The sequence below is a fragment of the Chlamydotis macqueenii genome, chromosome 26 (assembly GCF_036417535.1).
Source record: "Chlamydotis macqueenii isolate bChlMac1 chromosome 26, bChlMac1.mat, whole genome shotgun sequence".
Taxonomy (NCBI): Eukaryota; Metazoa; Chordata; class Aves; order Otidiformes; family Otididae; genus Chlamydotis; species Chlamydotis macqueenii.
Window position 1 is genome coordinate 1616213 of NC_141581.1, and position 21128 is coordinate 1637340.

A 21128-nucleotide genomic window follows, 5' to 3' on the forward strand; every position below is an offset into this window, starting at 1 on the left:
CGCCCGGCGCACCCACCCGGGACCCTGACCCCCCCTCCCGGGAACCCACTGGGGTCACAAACACCCCCCCCCACGGGCACCCCCTCGGACCCCCCCCTCGGGGACAAAATCACCCACCGGGGACCCGCACCTCCCCCCTGGGCACCCACTGGCGACACCGCCACCCACCGGGGACCGTGACACACCCCCCACCCCGGGCACCCACCCCAGGCACCCTCCTGCACCGCAGTGAGGTTTGGGGACACCCCCCCGGGGGGGCTCCCTGCACCCCCGACTCCCGGGCCCCCACCCTGTGCTGCAGCCAGGGACAGGGACAGGGACACGGCTTTGGGGTGTCGTGTGTCCCCCCCGCACCCAGGGGACGGGGACACTCGGCTTCCTGTTCGTGTTCTGCAGCCCCGAGGCTCGGGGTGGGGGGGTGCGGGGGACCCACTCATGCCACGAGCAGGGCAGTGCTCAGCCCCGCAGCCAGGCCTGTGCCGAGGGGGGAGCGGGGCACGGGGTCACGGCCCCCCGGCCCTCCGGCCACCAAGGCCCTGCTTGATGCGGCCAGCGGTGGTGGGGGGGACACACTCGGGAGCGGGACCCCCACTCCGGGCTCGGTGGCGCTGTGGGAGGCCATCACCCGCCCGTCCCAACCCCCCCGTCTCGTGTGACGCCAAACCGGGCTGAGAACAGACGCGCTCGTTGCGCCGAGCAGCAGCGCCGGGGCCAATGGCTGCCGCACCGCGGTGCATGACTTCACCGGCCGCGCCGCGCATTGGCTGCTCGCCCCGCTGCCGCCATTACGCGCCCAGCGGGCCCCCCGTTTCGCCGCAGCCGCTTCCCCCGGGGCCTCAGCCTCCCCTCGCCCCAGCGACGCAGCCCCCCGAGGGATTTGCAGCCCCCCGAAAGCCACCGCTGCCGTCCCGGCATGAGGCCACGGCGGTGGGGTCCCAGCTGCCCCCGCTGACCCCACCGCGGGCCCAGGCCCCTCCAAATCCACCAAAATTCCTGCTTTTGCCAGGCCCTGACCCCCCGTCCCACATCCCGCTTGGAAGCAGAGCAGCTGGGGAAAACCAGGCACCCCACACCTTCCTTCATCAGCGCCGCTAACGAGGGCTCCCCAATCAGCCCGGGCTGCGTGGGGGGCAGACGTGGTGCTGCGGGACAGGGAAGGGGGGTTTGTGGGGTTTTGGCTCCCGGGGTTAGGGGAGGGACGGGGGACGGGGATGAGGACGGTGCCGCGGGGCGCACAGGCCGCTGGCACCCGTCGGGCGGCTCCGGCTCTGGCGGAGGAGCCGCATGCCTCCAAAATTGCGCACGCTGCCATGTAGGTCACCGAGCCGGTCATGACAGGGCGGCAGCGCCGGCACCCACGGCCCCGGGGTGGGGAGGGCACCCATGGGTGCTTGGCGCGGTGGGGACACCCAGGGCCGGCCGGGAGCTTGTCCAGCCCGCGGGGGTCCCCATCATCACGTGGGGTGCTGGCTGCGTGCTCGCTGCATGTGTGGTGCATACTCACCGTGTGTTGGTTGCGTGTTGTGTCATGTCACCTGCGTGTCCTACACGTGGTCACTGCACCCCCTCTGGGTGTCTGGTGCACGCTGGCTGCCCACTGCGCGCTTGCCATGTGGGCCTTGCGTGACGTCTGCGTGTTTTCTGCACGCCTGTGCTTGCCGTGCACGTTCATTCCGTGTCTGCACGCTCGCTGCTCGTGCTCCACGCTCCTGGCGCGCTGCCTCCCACACCGTATCCCGCCCGCGAAAGGTGTCGGGGCGATGCCGGCGCCGTTGAAACCGGGGCTGGGGGCGGCGAGAGGCAGCGGGGCGCGAGGGGCGGCTTCCTCCAGCTGCGGGCGAGGTTTGCAGCCAGGCGTGACGAGAGCGTCGGGTCTCAGGCTGCGGGGGCCAGAGAGCGAGCGCCGGTGCCGCTCGGCTGGGGGGTTCCCGTGGGCGCGGGGTGCTGGGACGCGATCCCCTTCCCTGCGCGCCCCTTCCCTGCTGGGGACAGGCACTCGCGTGGGGCCGGTCACTGCGCGGCAGCCAGGCGTGCACAGGAGCCCACGCACATGTGCACAAGGGTGAAGCAGGAGGCGGCACAGTGTCGCCCCACGGGGCGTTTGCACACACACACACGCGTGTGCGGCTGGCACACGCGTGCACAGACACACGTCTGCAGGCGCAGCTGTGGAGCCGTGCGGTCGTCCAAGGGCCGGCTCGCACATGAACGTGCACACGTACATGGACATGCACACACGTGCACACGCACACGTGATCACGTGTTGGTTTGTCGCCTGCACACGTGTTTAGCGTGGTGCATCGCCCGTGTTCCCCGGGGGGGCTGAGGGGTCTCCCCTCTCCCGCACAGCTCTGTGGACATCGCCCGGCGAGGGGAGGCCTTGGCAGCTCACCGGCCTGAATTTTTTCTCCAGGAAAACCCGAATTTTGAGGCATTTAGTGCCCGATGTTCGCACCCAGCATCCCAGGGGCTGCAAACCCACCGGGTCCCGTTTTTCGCTGGCCCCCGTGAGCGGCGAAACACCCCCGAAGTGACTGTGCCCCGCGCGCCGTCGCCTGTCCCCGCACCCCTCGCTGCCGCCGGGATGGGGGTCCCCGTGGGTCGGCGGAGCCCCGCGCACTGGGACCGGCCGAGGGAAAACAGGAAAGCGCGTGGGGCCGCGCCGGAAGGCCGCTATTGTTGGCGTGAGGAGCGGAGCGAGCGTGAGGCAGGCCGGAGGCCATGGTGGCCACGGGCCGGGGGTCCGGCACGGCGCAGGCAGGGGCAGCAGGAGGGCGGCCGCTCACTGGGCGTGCAGGGGTTCCACCTCCCCTGCCCCGCTGCTCCGGTTTGGGAGGGAAAACCCAATAAAAATCCCTTTTCCCTGCGTTGTTTCCTCGGCACGAGGAGGGCCCAGCCTGCCTCCCCTGGAAGCAGGACGATTTGGAGCCCTGGCTCCGTTTCAACCGAAAAATCTCACAGAAAACCTGGAATTTCCTGCCAGGCAGAGGTTTGACTCTCCCAGCACTGGTTCTGCGGTCGGGGCAGGACGGGGCGGGAGGGACACGGGACACAGGGGACACGCAGGCCCACAGCACGTGCGGGCATACGGCCGTGCTGGCTTACGCGCCGGCGCCTTCCCCAGCTTCCCTCCTCGCCCTGCCGTGGCCGGGGGGGTTTGGGCAGCCCCCCATTCCGGGGACAGGATGCTGGGGCTCCAGCGCACCCCCAAACCCCGGCGCTCGCCCTCCACCACCGCTTCGGGGTTTTCCCGAGGGACGTGGCCCTGGTTCCTCACTCCCCGGCTGCGGTGGGGAAGGGAGGGCCGGGCAAACCCTGCTTGGGTTTCCCGGTTCCTGCTTGGCACCCACATTTTGGGGCTGCCCCACCCCACCGTGTCCAGGGGCCTCTGTGGCAGAGCTGCCCGGCTCGGGGACGGCGGTGGGACATGGCCACAGACCGAGGAGGGGTGGCTGCACACGGAGCGGAGAAGGTGGTGCCGTGCCTCAGTTTCCTCAGCCAGAGGAGGGAGCAGCCGTAACCCACAGCCGAAGCGGCCAGGCCGTGCACCCCGAGGGAGGGCACAAGCATGCACAAGGGTGGTTTCACCCCAAAAAAAAGCCTTTGAGAGGAGACGCCGGTTCCCTGAACCCCCAGCAGCCCCGCGGGGACATGGCCAGCCCCGTCCCCGCCACCGAAACGCAGGGGACGGGGAGATGGAGACGGCAGGGATAGGCCAGGGCTCGGCGCAGGTGTCCATGGGGAAGATGGGACCGAGTCACTGTGGGGAGGGAAATCCCTGTGGCCCCCGAAACTGAGGGGCAGGAGCTGCGGGAGCTGCGGTTTTGGGGTGTTTGGGGAGGGGGCTTGCGCCGCACCGCAGTGGAGGTCTCGCCTCAGTCAGCGGCAGCAGACGGGAGAAGAATCTCCAAGAGGCTTTTGGACACCCCAGGCTCTTTTCGCTCCTCTCCATCCTCCAAATTCCCCGGGAAGGGGTGAAACCCGCAGGAAACCCCCACCGGCTGCGGTGACCCGGGCGCCAGGGGACATGGTGGGAGGGGAGGCACAGGCTGGCACACCGCACGGTTTCCTAGAAGGAGCAGAAAAAGTCCCAAACCACCCCAAAAAATCACCCCTGTGAGATGCAGGGAGGGGACACGAGCGCTGCTCCCATGATTTTCCGGAAGGGTCACCGCGTCCCGTCTGCGTTCCCAGTGCGTGGATGGGGTCAACGGGAGCCGGAGAGCTGCTCTGCCGGCCCGGCCATGTCCTAAAAATGTCACCTCCTCTGGGGAGCCCCGAGCCCAAAACCAGAGGGGGACAAACCCACGGCCCCATGCTCGGGGAGGCAGCGGCAGCCGGGGACACCCCTGCCCTCACCCTGCGGGGATGCGGCTCCCGCACGGAGCCCGGGGACATTTCCTGGCCGAAGCCGAGCGGCTGCAGGTGCCATGGGGACCCCCAAACCCTGCTCCCCTGCGGCTGCTTGCCGAGGGCCTGCGCAACCGCTGCCCCTACTCCCCAGCTGCAGAAACCAACGGCCAATTTTAAGCAGAGCCTAACGGGAACCAAGCTCCTAAAGCTCCTGAGCTCCTCAGTTTTTGGGGCCAGAGGAGAGGACGTGGGGCGAATGATCATTTCCTTGGGAGCAGCGGGCGACATCCCGAATTGTTTCCCGTCGAACATACGGCCGCGGCCGAGCACCCGCGGCCCCGCAGCCCGTGCCTGCTCCAGCTCCGGGGCAGATGCCATCTGCGATTTTTGGGAAGGGGTCAGCCCCGCAGAGGGGAGGCTGCTGGAGCCCTGGACCCCTTCCCCGCTCGACGCAGATCTGCACATCTCCTGGGGCTCTCACCAAAGCCATCGTGACACAAAAGTCTGCGTACTCCAGGGGAGACAAGCGAGCAAGCCAGCGACGGGTCCAGGTGACAGCCGAACCCGCTCCGCCGGGCCGGGCTGGGCTCCAGGCGCTCGCCGCAGCCCGCTCGCCCGCAGACTTCGACGCCCTCGCGACCAGGCAGCTGCGGCTGGCGGGTGCGTAAACACGAGGCCCCCGCACCGGGGAGATGAAAGCAGGGCGCTGCCGGGGCGGCGGAGGTGAAAAGGGGGAGGCAGGCGCAGGGAAAGGCCGAGCGCCGGCTCTGCAAACTTGTCTGGGCAACATCCTGCGCCGCCGCACGCTGCGGAGGACGGGAAGCTCCGGGCCTCCGGGCCCCCGTGGCTTTTCTACCCTAAAGGGGCTTTTCCTCCTCCTCCTCCCTCGGCTGAGCCGGTCTCGCTCGGACGCAGCCAGATTTTTCCCCCAAAAAACGGAAGGCAGCCCGATGGGTGACAGCCGACGGGTGCCGCGCGCTCCCGGACGCGGCGCTCACGGCATCTGAAGTCGGTGTGAAAGGGAAAAAGGCGAAAAGCAAGGCGAGCAGCCCCGGCACCGCTCAGCGCCTGCTCGCAGCCCCGTCACAACCCGCCGCTCCAGCCCCCGTGGGTTTGTGCCCTGGTGCGCAGGACCCGGCTTCGCTCCTGGGGCGCACCGGAGGCTGGGGGGCTGCTGCCGCCTCTCCCAGGCAGCGGCGGTCTCAGCTCCACGGGGTCTCCGGCTACGGCACTGCACTGGGGCAAGGCCCGGTTCCAGCTGAGCTGCACCCACAAAAATCCGGGAGAGGGGCTGGAGGGGGCTCGGGAAGGCTCACACCTCCACCGTGCATGGGGAGCAGGCAGGGCACGGCCCACCAGCAAGCCGCTAAGCTTGAATTCTCCCCTCCTGCCCACGTCCACGCAAGTTTCGGAGCTGGCAGAATCAGCCCTCGGCTCCAGGGACGTCGCAGACAAGTCAGGACAATCCCCGCGCTCTGGTGGAGCTCCAGCACCCGCCCGCTCTGCCCCACGGCCCTGGGAACAAGCGCAGGGCTCGGAGCGGCCCGGACCCAGCACCTCGAGCAGGAGAAATGGAACGCGAGGGCGGCAGAGGCAGGAGCACACACCCAGGAGCCTGTAGCAAGCGTAGGAAAGAGCTCTCGGCGCGCTTCCCGAGGAGTCCAAACACACCGTGTTTGTTTTGCTGCCGGAGGCGGAATCACGAGACGTCCAGCAATCGGAGCGTACTGGGTAAATACGATATAATTTATTGGTTCCATTTCAGAGAACGATAGTGGTATTTGTACGAGTGTCCTACCAACAGCACAAGAAAGGAGAGTCAGCTACGTACAGAGATTCCAGGACACAGGAAAACTTTGTAAGGAATAAGTGGTTAGTGGTCGTTTGGTCGCTGTTCACAGAAAATTTTCCTGTAAACGCTGCTCCCTTGCTGCCCCCAAATCCTAGGTAGAGCTCCCTACCTACCTGGGGGCACCGCAAAGCTCCCGCCACGCAGCGGAGCTGCTCGTGCAAGCGGCAGGCGAGGCCAGCGCTCTGCGGCCGCGCACCAGAGGTCACGAGACACGCGCAGCCGAGCGGGGACGTGCGGCTCGGGAAGGGGGAGAAGGCTCCGTACCCTAACGGGAGGCAGAAAATGGTCCGCACGCAGCCGGCAAGCGGGGCCGGAGGGCAAGCAGCCCAGTTCCTTCCCAGCAGGGCCAGCGTACCACAACACGGGGAAGCGTGGGCGTTCGAGAAGACTTCAAATCCAACTTCTGGCAGAGGGAAAGCAAGGAGGGCCAAGCCTTGGGGACAGGGTGCCAAGCGGAGGGCGAGCACAAAAGCAGCTCCGTCCAAAAACCGGACTCACAGCCTGTGGGAGAGGTGCTGGAACCAAACAGCACCCCGGGGACCCGCGTACACCAGTCCCCAATCCCCACACAACCTCCCTCGGCGGGCGGCAGCGGGCATCCGGAGGGAAGTACCGCTTCCATCGCAGCGTCAGCTGCGCGACACGGCTCGACCTGAAGCCTCTGGCTCGGCTCCCTCGGTGCCGCTGCAGCGAGGGGACAGGGAAGAGGCAGCACAGGGCGGCTCTTCCCTCCTCAAAGAGCGAGCATTTCCATCAAGTGGCCCAAAATATTTTCCTTTTTTTTTTTTTATAGAAATTACTATAAAAAACTAGTTTATCTAGAGCATCTTTAAAAAAATATTCCTGCAATATCACAGTTTTACATTGAAACTCCTTAAAAATATAGAGATTTCTTTAACAAAACGTCTCTGTTCTCCCCTCGGATCGCGCCTCCAACGTGGGGGTGGGACTGGGAGTCCTCGGAAGAGACGCCGAGGCGGGAGCGGGAAGGTCTCAGTGGCACATCCGGGAGGTCATTTCCTTCTGTCACAGGGAGAGAGAGGACAAGGGACCGTGAACGACGCTCCAGATTGCCGGGTGAGGGCGCGGATGAAAAACCCTCCCCTCTGTTGAGTCAGAAATACCCTCCTCAGGCTCGGCAACACTGGTCCTCAGAGCTCCGCTTCGCGCAGGTCCCCGCTCCCCACACCGCTCCCATTCCCAGCACCGCCGGACACCCTTCTGCTGCCCAAGGGCTCTGCTGCTTTCGGCTTTAGAAACACCACCAGCGCCTCCCGGGTCTCAGTGCCCACCCCCAGCCCACCCCTCCCGCGGACCCGGACCGACCAGCGCGGACCCTGAGCCCACCCGGCCGCTCACCAGTGGTTCCAGCTCCTTGGTGTCGATGAGATTGAACTCTTTCACAAAGTAGTAAAAGTGCTTGTAGCAGGTGTTCACGTGGGCTTCCGACCCCATGTGGGTGATCCTGTCGAAATGGTGGATGTAGACGTGGACGAAGACCCGGAAGAGCCTGGAGAGAATCTTCTTCACCACCGGGAGGAAGTTCTTGGGGAAGGGCGTACCTGGGAGGGGAGACACGACCACGAGAGACTTTCAGTGAAGTTAAAACTGGTTCCTTGGGGCTGAAATAAACGGATAAAATGGAAAGACTGGGAAAAAAGGGCTTCTGTCCCTGGTAATTTCCAGTTCCCCCCTCCTTCTTCCTTTCCGTTTGGATTGGATTTTTCGAAGTACAGATTTCTCAAGTGGCAGAGCAGCAGCTGCTTCAGTCTGATCGCGTTTTCTTCTACTCCCGTTTGCCATGTTTAGAAAAACAGTGCAGAACACCAGATACGACCGAGCAGCTTCCCAAAAGAAAGAGCTGGTGCCGTTAACTCCCCACGGTTATCTCCTCTTCTGCTGTGTCTTTAGCTCTTTGGTTAAAAATTACAGACGGTAAGGTCCTCGCTTTAGGCGTCGGTTCCTCGGGACCCGCTCAGCCGCGGCCCTGCAGCGCAGCGCTCCGGCCAACGGGCCATCTCAGTAGAACATGACAGTTTAAAGTTCACACACGTCGTTTCTGGAGGGACGAGGATCAGTTAAACCCTTCCGGCGCTCTGCAAGAGCTGCAGCACTTCAGTCAGCGTTAAGGGCAACGAATCTGGTAAAAGCTGAGCTGAAAACAGCAATAACAGTAGGAAAAAACCCCCTCACGACCCTCCTGCTGTCAGAAACTTGTCTTGCCTCCCCAAACAGCCTTTCAACTGTCTGAAGAGGCTGTTTTCGGCCCTGCTCCCCCCTCTGCCCGCTCACACGGGGTTTCAGCAGCGTTTTGGCACGAGCGGAGGAGCCCTGGGGATGCTCGTGTGGCAGAGGGGGCAGACGCGTCCCGGACGGTGGCCAACCGCGTCCCAGCAGAGCTTCGACGGGATAATGCCAGGGCAGGAGGGAGGGAGCTCTGCTGCGTCTTGTCTTCTGCGTCCCGGAAAATGGGAGCGCCGAACGGGATCGATCAGATTTACCTAACGCCTTAATGAATCCTCACATCTTATTCAACACAAAACAAACAAAAAAACCCCAAGGATCTTTGTTCCAAAGCCAGTACTCCAAGCCGCGTTTGGGTACGCAGATTTCGGTGTCTTAGGCCAAATTCCCATTTCCATCACCCTGGCAATAGATAAAACGCCGCCGCTCCCTCCACGCACATGTCAGCATCCCACCCCGCTGCAGCCAACACCCGAGGGCACGCCAGGGAGCACGGAGCTGGAAAAGGCAGCGTCAGCTAACGCCAGCCTGTCATAACAAAGAGGCTAATTACGGAAAAGCGGCCACCATCAGCAGGCCGAGGCGGCGCACGCGCCTTGCACCCCAGCTAGCAATCAGCTCTAGAAGAGCTGCTGCCCGTCAGGGGACCACGTCCAGCAGGAACGACTCGGGAGTCACGGCAGAGACTGACTTTTCGATCAACAGCCTCTTGGTTTTGCTGCCTGCTTGGCTTTCCTCGAGGTACCCATGGCTCCAAAGGGATCTGGTACAGCTCTGGGTGTTTTAGCACTCCAGAAGAGCTGTGAAGTTTCGCAGGTGCTTGGAAGAGCTTACTGCACCCTCAGCCTCAGAGCAGCACAAAGGGAAATAGCTCTGCTGCAAGTGTGACCTGTGCCACAGCATCTCCAGGAACAGAAACGGGACCTGCGGGCTCAAACCAGCACGCTCTGCACCAGCCTCCCGTCCCCCAGCCGCAACCGGGACCGAACTCACCGACGTTAGTGGGAAAGATGTCTTCGTTGTTGATCTGTACCTCAATCCAGTCCATCAGGAGGTTCATGTACTGGGGAGCAGACAGGGCCGTGGGTTTGCGGTACTTGTGCTCATCCTGCCATCGGTACTCGTACTTGGGTCCCCCCGACATGACGGGGCAGGACTGCTCCGTGCAATAGTCACTGATGGTGCCGTAGATCAGGTTGATGCGGTTGAAGAAGTCGACCACGTGCACGGCCACCCAGTCGTTCTGCTCCTCTCCCGGCGGCAGCTGGACGGCGACTTTCAAGTCCAGGCCAGCATTGAGCGAGGCTTGAGCCTTCTTGTGCAGCTCAAACCGCTGAGTCCCCGGCTCAAACTTGCGCTTGGGCCGGAAGGTTTTGTCTTTATTGAACACTTGCTTTAGAGCATGGGACATTTTTCTTCTCTTCTTTCTTTTCCAGGTTGTTTTCCAAGACAACAGCCGGAGACGCAGCGCTGTCCCGGGGCAGGGCTGGGGCGGCTCTGATCTTCACAGAAACCTCCCTCCGCTCATCTGGTCCTGATCTGCAAGGCAGCACAGAAGGGCGGCGATTAGGAGCAGCTCTCTCAACAGGAAACCTTGCCTAAATCCCATAGGAAGAGATCTGGGATACCATCTGGGCCCTCGCCCCAGATCTGAGAAGGGGGGGAAGCCAACGCCAGCTTTCTTCCCTCCCCCTTCTCCTCACAGCCCAGCTTGCGGCAGAGCAGCGGCTCGGCTGCCAGAGGTGACCTGGGCTGAATGAAGCGTCACCCCGCGAGGCGCTCAGCGTGGGGACGAGGGAAGCAGCCCCGCGGGGAGGAGACGCGACGGGAAGGAGCGCCCCAAGAGCCCCAAACCCCACGGAACCGAGGAGAAACTCCACCGCCTACTCAACAGCCGCGTGAGCAGGAGCTGCGCGCGCTGGCGTAGCGCTGAAGACGGGCCACGAAAGGGTGGAGGGGAACAAGAAGAAGAAGTTGTTGCAGCTCAGACACCCAGAAAGAGAATATCCTGAAATAACACCAGCTCTACGAGCAGCCGCAGCCTCCTCTGCAGGTGCAGGCAGAACGTCAACACATTTCTCACTTCAGTTTAGCTCACTTCAGGCTGGTTGAAAGCTGGAAGATCAGGGAAAGCTCATCTTCCTCTTCCAGCCCGTGGAAAAAAAAAAAACAGCTCCAAGAGGGTGAGCACAAGTTGAGATCTGAAGGGACGCTGATGAGAAACACAGCTCCGTTTATCTGCAGCTAATTATACCTCCTTTGTTCCCACAGCCATCCCCTCGCGCAGTTTGTGTCAAGCTGCTCTTTGATGGGGGCTCAAGGCAGAAAGCTGTGTGTACCAAAACCATTATTTAACACGTGCGGGACAGAGAAATAAATACAGTAACAGAAATTCACTACAGCTGATGCCTTACCAGGGCTGGCAAATAAGAGTTGCCAGAATATTGTGCGAAAGCAAGCAAACACATCCCTTTCACCACGCAGAAATCTGCTCAAGATTTGTACGAAGCCACAGTGTCGTTCAAATAGGTGAATGCCGTTCTCAAAGGTCGGCAAGAAAATCCCAAATTCAAGGTCGAGACTACCTTCGCCGCGATTCAGCCCATCTCCGACAGACGCTGCCTAGCGCTAATCAGCGCGTCTTCTCCGGAGAAAGATTAAAAAGATTTCAACCAAGGCCTCTTTGTTTTCTTATTTAATGACAGCAAGGAAGAAAACCCAAATCACTTCAGCTTGTCCCACTAAGAACAGGCTCAACGCTTCCTAGTGCTGCTTTTTCTCCGGGAACGGGCTCCTTCCATGCAGGAGCAGAGATCTCCAAACTCCTGCTGCGACGTGGGCCACGACACGCGTCAGGAGAAACCAAAAAAAAATATTTTAATGTGGTTTGGCGAGATTCGCCCTGGGCTGCAAGGCGAATTCAGCACACGCATGCTTTTGCTGCACGCAGCACTGCTAAAAAGCTGTTGTGACTCTGAAAAGTACCATGTGAGAGTCAAAAAAAAAAGAAAAAAAATAAAATAAAACCCCCAGCAAATGTGTCCTTACAGACGTGGTTAGAGGAAGCAGCGGCAGCGCGGAGGGACACCTGAGCACGAGGCAGCAGCTTTGGTTACCCGGAGCCGCGTCACAGCCTGACCACATCCTGCGACGAAGTGCCGAGGGCGGCCGGCCGTGCGGAAGCGCCGGGGGACTGCGCCCACCCCGCCGCGGTGCCACATCCGGAGCCAAGGCAGGATCGGGCTGCAGGCAGCGAACAATGTGGACAGCAGGTGCCGAGCCCGCCGCTCGCTCCAGCAGGAAATCAGCCCCGGAGAAGGACGTGCACGCAAGGATTTCCTTACACTGGAGACGGAGAAAGAAGTGTCCTTTAAAACAAACACGCCGTAAGCACCAGCACCGCCCTCCACGCAGTTCCCCGGAGGACCGGGGCGTCCCCAGCGCGGTACGGCGCGGTTCCTGCTTATTTTCTGTGTGATCTGCCCGATTCCAGGGAATCCGCTTGTGTCCGTGCCGGCCTGAGACCGCAGCCGGGCGCCGTCCCTTCCGCGGGACACAGATGTGTTTCCCAAGCAGGGGTCGGGCCGCGGCTGCAGGGCTCGGCCACGCACATCAAGAAGCAAACACCGACCGTTTTCCAGAAGAAGTTGTCACATAAGCAGGGCGAAGAGGCTTTTAATGCGGCTTATTTAGCATCGAGGCAGCATTCGTCCTACAACCAACTTCCTCTTCCTAGGGAGATGTCACTCATGAGAACCGGGGAGCTCGACACAGCAGTGATCGTCTCGCAGCCGATTCAGCATCTGTCTGTCGGCGTTAGCAAAATGAGTAGCTACGGCTTCAGGCAGACGCAGCTGATTTAATTACGGTCTTTGACTGCAACTAAGCTAAAAGAAACGCTTAGCTCTAGGAAAGGAAAAAAAAAAAAAAAGGCGCAGAGACCAAAAGCATCTCTGACATTGCTGGAAGATGATATCACGCGGACAACACCTCCTTCCACAGGCAGGAGTCACAGCGCGGGCAGCTCCAGGCCGCCGCCTTCGCACAGAAGGGAAAGGAAAGGGTAGGAACAACTAGGATACGGGACAGGCGAAGCACCTGAAGGGGATCTGCAAGCTTCAAAGATGAGGGAAAAAAATAAAATCAAGTCTCCTACAAACCAACCTGCAGCAGGCTTTGTTTACGCCTCCCTTCCAGGCAGCCACGATCACGGCACACGTCAGCGGCGCTGCGAGGACCTTGGCCGCCCCTCCGAGATCACCCAACGGCCGCAGAGAGCCCCGCGCCGAGGGAGGTGGCTGCAGCACAAACACACTTCCAGCTCCTCCGCTGTTCCCAAGGACAGGAGGAGCGGCTCGCTATTATGCTGCTAAGGAGGGGACTTGCCTCGACGAGCGGGGTCGAGGCCCGGCCTCCCTTCCCTTCCCAAAAGCTTCTTTTCTCCCCTCGCTCCCTGCTCTCACAGCTCCAGTGCTAACGCTCTGCTGCTCCTCTCCCCTCGCCGGGAACGGTGGATCACGCGGTGCTGCCTTGCTTTCAAAGCAGGCTCTGGACAGAAGAGCCCAGGCCGTCACTTCCCAGCCTCTTCGTTACTTTTACACGCGACTCAGACACAGTATGACACAAGGAAACACAGACACCTTCTCCAAAACCCCTGGAAACTGCGTCCCCTCGCAACCTGCCACGGCCGTGCCGAGGTTTTCCAGGAGCGAGCAGCGTTCCTGCTGGACCCTGCCCTCCCCGCAGAGGCAGGACGGCCCAAAACGCCCTTCCAGGAGTCCCACGACTGCTCCGTCAGCGCCTGCCCCCAGCAACACCCAGCGCTCCCCTCCGTCGCTAACGCTGTGCAGGGGTTTACCATAGCCAGGGGAAAAAACAAACAAAAAAAAAAACCAAAAAAAAAAAAAAAGCAAGCCAGCACATCAGCAAGCCCCTACCTGCGTTCCCAGCCTCGGCAATTGCTCAGCCCGTCTCTGCAACTTCTACACGTGCTCGTAGGCACTGAGGCAGAGAGCTTCCTTTTTCAAAAGGAGGAGGGGGAAAAAAAAAAAAGAAAAAAAAGAAAAAAAAAAGAAAAAAAAAAGTCCTGTTTCTTGCGTGGCTGCAATGCGAAGGCTCCCGCAGCCACGCGGCCACTTCCCTCCCAGTGACCCCCGTGCCGGGGCGGTCACATCCTGCTGCCGCGCTGGTAAGAGAGCCCTTGAGCAAACCCCAGCGCGCAACGCGTTTCTCCCTGTAACGGATTTCTCCCGTTTCCTTTCAGGGAAGCCACGCTGCTGTCCTGCGAGATGACAGCAACACGGCACTGCTGCTCCGCGCTCACGCCGAGCCCAGCTCCTGCTGCGGCTGCTCGTAACTGCAGCCCTTGGGTGAGGAGTCCGTGCCAGTCGCCCCGTCCCCACGGCTCCCCGGAAGGCAGAGGGGAAGAAGGAACGCCCGCCTTCCCCCGGCGCCGTCCTGTGTCCTTACTCACCGCTCACGCCACCGCTCAGGCCGGTTTCCAAAGCGGGACACACAACCAGCTGCGGCCACGACAGATCAGCCGCAGAGAACGCTCCGAGTGCAAACTGAACGCACAGAGCGTGACTTTGAGAAGCAAAGCAGCTTCAAAACAGACAAGTGAAAGAAAAAAAAAGCAATGATGGCCACACACGCACATTTTTTCCATAACTACCCCCGCTCCTCTCACAAATACCTTCCCACGGCCGCTCTGCGCTAGCTTGGTTTCCCGGTATGAGACGATCCTGCTTTTCTACGATCACAGGAGAGATTTTAACACGGAGAGCGCGGAGCAGACCGATTAAAGCACGCAGGACTGCACCGGCCCTACCGACAGCCTTTCTGCGCCTCCGGAGCCAGCCTGGCAACCCAGGAGGCAGCTCACCCTCACGGGATGAGGTTTTGAGCCGGTTTACGACAGCAGAGCCGGAGGCTTGTCCCCAGGCTTACCTCAGGCAGGGCAGGGCACGGCGAGGAGCGCGTGGGGCAGAAGAGGAGGGCTGAGCGCGGCGGCGGCAGGCGTGCCTGACCATTCATAATCCCGGCGAGACGGCACTTCCACGTCAGCCGGCTTCCTGTCTGGCACCGAGTCCGGCCTCCCGGCCCGGGGAGCTGCCAGCGTTTGCCCAAAAGCTAATTATTCCCCTCTACGAGCTCTGTCGCGGCGTTTCGGGGTTTAATCCTGCAAGAAGAGCCGAGCAGCTGCCCAGCGTCAGCTTGCCTTGTTTTCCCTCCGCGCTGGCCCCTGGCAGCAGAAGCTGCTCCGAAGCTCAAGGAGCGGGAGCAGAGCCGGCCCAGCTGCACCCACAGCCTCAGGCTGGCCGCGGCGCGCGCAGCGAGCCCGTTCTGCTGCTCCGCAGGACAACGTCCACGTTTTTATTTTGGAAACTGCTTTAGTGGCAGGCTTCCCAACAAACTTAACAGAGCCGCTCAGAAACGCGCATTCGGAATGTGGAATTCCCAGGGTTTTGGCAAACAAAGAGCCCTTTATGTTTCACCACAAAGTCAGTTTTAAGGAAGCCCCGCTGGTCGCCAGCCGCCCCCCACGCCCCGCAAGTTAAATCTGCCGCACAGTTTGGAAATTCCCAAGTAAGAAACCGGACAGACACCTCATCTCCTGGCGCTTCCTGGAAAGAGCCCTGCTTCGGAGCAGGACTCTTCACGTGCCTCAGAGCCGTGCAAACGCACAGCCTATCTCCAGCAGGAACCAGCATAATAAAAGACCCAAAATGGTTATACTGGGCTTTAACTGGGATATTCTTTTTCCCCTGAAAGGCCATGCGTTCACAGCAGTGTTAAAGTCCAGTCAGTTTGCACAAAAAGGGGAAATCCCTGTTAAATTCTGGGTTAGCAGAAGACTCAACCGCCGCAGAGCCCGCGCCAGGTGGAAATGCCGCCGCAGCGAGCGGAACGCCCAGGTCACGGCGCGGCAAGGGGCATTTTTCAACCATCACCAGCAGGACGGAGGAGCAGGCCGTTCACCGCTCGACCCCGAGCGCAGGATTTTGACCCGGACCACGTGGCGACGACAGGAGGGAGGTTACGGGTTTGGTGTGACGGAGCTTGCGCCAGAAGCGGGTGCTGAGGGGAGGCAGGCACGGGAACGAGCACCGACGGGGCCGGAGAACCCTTCTGGCAGGAGAGAGGGAAGGCTGAACCGCCTTCAAACTTTACACAGGAGAAGACGGAATTTCCAGCGTGGGTTGTCTCGCCCGGCCCTCCAGGCATCCTCCCAAAGCCACGGAGGGTGGAAAAGCCACACGAGAAAGTAACTTTTTGTAAAAGGTCACCCCTCCTACTTTCCCTTCCCCAAAAGGGGAAGGCCGGGCAGCAGATGCTGCGGTTTAAAAAGCTGAAAGCCTAGGAAGGCCTGCAGCGCACAGAAACAGCTATGGGAGCCCGGAGCGTTCCCGATTGAGGGCCGATTTTCTTGCCTCTTACGTGACATCTGCGTCTACTGCAATGTCAGAGCCGCCGCTGCTTCGGGAGCCTTCCCCCTCGCGCAGACGCGGCCGCGCCGGGACGAGGGCCGCGTGTGGAGGCAGAGCTAATCCGCCGCAGGCTCTGCGGACGCGGCCCTAAGCTGACAAGCTGGGTCACGACTCCAGGAGACAGGTTAACTGCACCGACGCGTATTTCTAGGGTAAACGGCGGCACGCGAAGAGCGGCTCGCTCTTTTCGGGGTCTGAGGGGCCGTACTTTGCAGCCCGCTCCTTCGGGAAGACCTCCAGCCTGGCTCCGTCCCCCGGCGCAGGACTCGTACAGGGCCATGTGATATTTACCAAGCCCAAGCTGTGAGCTACACGTTTCCTCTTGCTTTTGCAGCTCCACGGCATTGTCCTCACCGGGCAGGGATATTTTTGAACATGCAGCAGTTTCAGCTACTCCAACTTTGGGATCTGCCCCCGCTCCAATGAAAGGTAACGCCGGTTTGGAGCACGAATTTTGCCTTCGGCCGATAACACGACGACAGCAGCGTGGCTACGGGTTGGAGATCACAGGAGGTGCCAGGGCTACGAGCTCCTTCACCCAGCGACTGAGCCGGAGCACGAGCTGGCCACACGGCCAAGCTTTCCCGTGGCAGGGCTAATCCCACCGGCAAATACCTCTTCTCCCCACATTAATATCAGGCTTTCGGAATAAAAGCCGTATTGTTTCTTGCTGAAAGCAGATGCCCACGAGGCTTCCTCTTCCCCTCCACGAGGAGATATGGCAGGGATCCAGCACGTTAGCATGTCTCCAGGCAAGGAATAAACCCACTGATGTGGAGCTAGAGATCACCTCAAGACTAACCACATCATAAGACCTCCCGCCATGCAGTGAGAGGAAAAAGGAGACAGAAAAAATAATTAAAAAAAGGCCCCAGACAGCAGGCCCAAGAGAAGCCTGCAGTTAAGACGAAGAAAAAAATGACAGTGCCTTTCAGCGCAGCTATGGCCTGACTCAGCTCCTGCTCCGAACCCAAACAGGTTTTGGATGGCTCTAGCTCACTCTCTGTTCCAGGGGCCCCCTCGGAGCCGGCGCAGAGGCAGCAGCCGCAGCCGCCATCACCCAAACCCCGGTGAAACACAGCCCGCCGTCCCCGAGCGGGCGAGCGCAAGCACCGAGCACGGTCGCAGCAGGACGATCCCACCACAGCACGGCCCTGCCCTGGCAGCGCACGGGAACGTCCGCAGCGTCACCGCTTTTGCCTCTTCTCAAATCCACTCGACAACAACAAAGCCAAGCACCCAGGGACTTCCAGACTCTTCTGGAAGAAGTCAAAGCCGTTGCAGTGTCACGGATCTTTTTGCGCAGGCTTGCACACTTGCAAAGTGGTTTTTTTCTGGCCTTCGCTGCCCCCATTCCTCCCCTCTGCTCCCCAGGCTCTGCACGGAGTCGGAGCAATAATTTGCCCTCTATCATTCCATCAGGAGCAGAAACTTCCAGTACAACATCAGCTCCAGAGGGAAGCAAGCAGCAGACCGAAGCAGGAGTCACAGATAACTCTGCCTGCCGGGGCATCTGGAAAAGGGAGGATCAGGACGCAGCCCAAGGTGCGCTCTTTGGGGAAAGCATTAGCTGGATATTACCTGTTTCCAAAGACAAGCTCCTAAACCTCCAGCAAAGCTGGTCGTGGATCCACTTACAGCAGCACTTACGGCTCAACTATCACAAAAAGCCCTCCTGTCTCACAAGAAAGAGGTCGAAGGCGATTCCTTTCCTAGGTCTGCACGCAGGACTGGTTCAGTTTTGCAATCTCTGAGCCCACGCGCTTTCGCTGCTGACAAGGGAAACATTTTTCCTTTGTGTACCGTGGCCATAGAGATTCCTGGCCCAGTTACAGAGAAGCACGAGGCACAGAACACAGCCCACGGCAGTCCAACCTCCACAAACGGGACTAAACCGCGTCGTTTCAGTTCGGGCGGTACTTGACATCACATCAACGAGCCGCGTTAGAGCCCAGCGCGGGCAAGGACAGCTGAGCAAGGACCTTGCTCATGATGCCGAGAACACTTCAAGCTCCCTAAGCCTCTGCCAAGCGGTCAGGAGAGCCCGTTCCCGTTTCGAACAACGGCACAATCGACTGCGCAACCCCGAGTAACGTGGCCAAAAGAGCATCCCAGGTCCCGAACGGCGAGCCTGGCACAGGGAACCAGCTTCTTGCTCAGCACCTGGACTCAGCCCCTCGGCGTAAACCGAAAGCACCGGTTCTTGCTACCACACCACCGAGCCAGCATGAACTCCCGGCGCTCCTCTCCTCCCTTTCTGGGGATTTTAAAAGGTTACAAGCTCACCCTCTCACCCACGTTAACTTCACCGGTACGTGTCTAAGACAGAAAGTGAATCTAAGATCTGGAAAATACTGTCCAAGAAACGACAGCAGATAAACACAGGGCTGGACGCCAGCCTAAAGCTTGGAAAGGAAGCAGAGTGCAAGGCCAGAGCCCTGGGGACGGTGATAAACAGGTGGCTGGGGAAATTTCACATCTCCTCGCAAAAATCCCCCTGTCCTGCAACTTGGCAGAAGACTTCTAGACCAGAAAGGGGTTTTAAACAAAGAAGGGATGGAAATGGAGAAAGTGTGGCCGCTCTTCAGCTCCAAGCACCAGAGCCCACAGCAGAGATGCTTTTTCCAAGCATCTGTGCTGCACTTTGGACAAACTTCAAATCTCTCTTTCCTCTCTCTCCAGAGGATTTCCTGCCCTTTCCTTTTTGTCTGTCCGTCTCACACACAGGCAGAGTTTTCTTTGAAGGAGCCGAGACTGTCATACCGCAGATCACAGCGGAGGCAGCTGCTCTAAGATTAGCATTCCCCTGCTCATCGCAAGAGACAGAAGCGGAGCAAGAGTTTGCTTTCAAGCGTCACAAGCTCTCCCTCACGACAGCCGAGTCGCAGCTCACCACGATTAGAAAAAAGCGGAGAATTCCCCTTTCTCCCCAAGCATTTAACAGATTGAGGGGTCTGAACTTCAGGACTATGCCTTGACCTACAAGAGAAACATTTATTAGCACAGCTAGAGAAGGACGGGGGGAAAGAGGCAGAATAAAAGACAAGAGGATCCATCACTGTAACTCCACGCTGGCAAAATCCTTACTCTCTGTGCTGTTTTTCTTCCTTGTGATGAGATTTTTGAGTTGCTAGCGAGGCCCGCAGCAGGCAGCGGCACCCCGATACGTGACGGGACCCCCGTCCAAGGGGAGGTGACCCCCCCAGCCAGGTCTCCGCTCAGGGAAGCCCCCGCTGCGCTGCAACATCCCCTTGAAGCCGCTTCTCCCACCGGGCAGGCCAAGGCCGGCAGAACCCGCCCCCCCTCGCACCGCCGGCTCCGAACACCCCCGGGCCGGACGGTGTGGCCCCGGGGGGGGGCGTCAGGGGCCCCCTCCCCCGGTTTGGGTGCGGGCCGCGGCTCCGCCGGCCCCAAAGCCACGAGAATGGCTCGCTGTTACCTTCCACCCGAGGGAAAAACACGGGTGGTTTACAAAAGAGAGCGGGTTTAGGAGCCCCAGTCCCACAGGGACTCGTTACGGCTCTGTGACCCCCCCACCCCGAGGCCCGGCCCCGCCTGTGCAGCACGGGGGGGGCTGGGGGGCACGGGGACCCCCGGGCCGGGCTGGGAACCCGCCCCGCCCCAGGGACACCCCGGCCCTCCCGCCGGGCCCCACGTCCCCCCCTTCCACAGGGCCCCGCTCGCCCCCAGGCCCCTCCCGCTCCCCTCCAGACCCCCCCGATCACCCCCGCGCCCCCCGCACCTGGCCCGCTGGCGGCTGATCCGTGGCGGCGCGGAAGCGGCTCCCCTCGTGCGGCCGCAGCACCCCGCCCCCCGCCCGCCCCAGCGGAACTCGCCGGGAGCCCGCCCGGCCCCTCTCGGCGCGCGGCCGCCGGCTGCCGGCCCTACTTCCTCTTAAAGGGGCCGCGCGCCAGCCCGCGCCTCGCCGCCGCCGGCCCTCCCGTGGGCGGGAACGAGAACGGGGGCGGGGAGCGGGGGTCGGGCTGCGCGCGTTTGGTTTCTAGTCTATTCGATCCTATTTTATCTTAATTTTTTCTATTATTTTCATTTTCTCTATTTTATTATCTTTTACTCTATTTTCTTCTACTCTTTTTACTCGTTTTACTTAATTCTACTTTGTTTTACTCTTTTCTTCTAATTTTCTTTTATTCTTTTCTTCTATTATTATTTTATTTTACTCTTTTATTCTTATTTTACTTTATTCTATTTTTATCCTATTTTATTTCTTTTATTCATCTTCCAAATTTTCTTTTGTTAATTTTATTTTCCTTTTAATTCTATTTTATTCATTTTCTTTATCTCCTTTTCTTTATCTTCTTCTATCCTACTTTATTTATTATTTTTATTTTTCTGGAGCTGGGGAGAAGGGGCAGCCCACGGCGCCGTGGCGGTACCGCAGCCCGGGGCTGCTCAGGGGGCTGCGGGGCAGCCTAGCACAATTAATTTATTAATCTATTAATTTATTAATTTGCGGAGGGTGGTCCGGGCACCACGGGGAGCCAGATGCAGCTGCGGTCCTGCCCCGGGAGAAGCCGGGGCCGCGCGGGCGGCTCGGGCTCTGACCCCGTCCGGAGGGGTGGCGGTGCCTTGGTTTGACCGGGGGGCGGTTGGCGGGACGGGGGCGGCCGAAGGGATCTGCGACTGCTCGAAGCGTGCAGTCATAAAAAGGAGAAGTGGCAGGAAAGGCAGCTGCTGGTGCAGAGGGAAATTTTCACCAACGGCAGGAGGGAAGTCAAACGCGGGCGGCAAGTCCCTGCCAGGCCCAAAACCAAGGCGTGACGACAGCACGGCCCTTTCCCACACCCGTCTCCCTCGGGTCCTGCGCTCCAAGCGCTTTTCCTTCATCCCCGCCACTTCACTACATCACCGGGGCATGGCGGTGGTAGGGATTTCGGCAGCCCCAGCTCATCTCCTCTCCTCCCGCGGTGCTCGCGGCCTGACGCGCGGCAGCACCCAAGGGTGAAAGCGTCGGCTCCTGGATGGCGCTTCCCGCTGTTCCTGCTGTCCGGCGGCTCATTAAATACGCAACATTCGCCCCAAGCGCTTCCTGCGCTGGGTTTTTTTTTTTCCCATCGATTGTAACAAGATCGGCGTGTGGTGGTGTTTTCTCCCCGTTCCATCCCGTTCGTGCAGGCCCACAACGCGGCAGAGCAAGCAGGCGGCTCCCTGCAGGCCAGCACCGGGCAGAA

The 21128-nt window shown here is 60.5% G+C and overlaps 1 protein-coding gene across 4 annotated transcripts; it reads right to left on the minus strand.

Moving 5' to 3' along the window:
* Window positions 1–6080: 6080 nt before the first annotated feature.
* MOB3A (MOB kinase activator 3A) lies at window positions 6081–19801 on the minus strand. 4 transcript variants are annotated; one of them, XM_086767292.1, is made up of 4 exons: window positions 19682–19801; window positions 9443–9988; window positions 7565–7767; window positions 6081–7228 (listed from the first exon to the last, which is right to left on the minus strand). In XM_086767292.1, exons 2-4 carry the CDS (start codon window positions 9858–9860, stop codon window positions 7199–7201), a joined length of 651 nt encoding a protein of 216 aa, XP_086623418.1. In that variant the 5' UTR covers window positions 9861–9988; window positions 19682–19801; the 3' UTR covers window positions 6081–7198. The 4 variants fall into 4 exon arrangements, with proteins under 4 accessions (XP_086623418.1, XP_086623420.1, XP_086623419.1 ...); XM_086767294.1 differs by lacking the exon at window positions 19682–19801 and adding an exon at window positions 18833–18912; XM_086767293.1 differs by lacking the exon at window positions 19682–19801 and adding an exon at window positions 14399–14743.
* Window positions 19802–21128: the final 1327 nt, after the last annotated feature.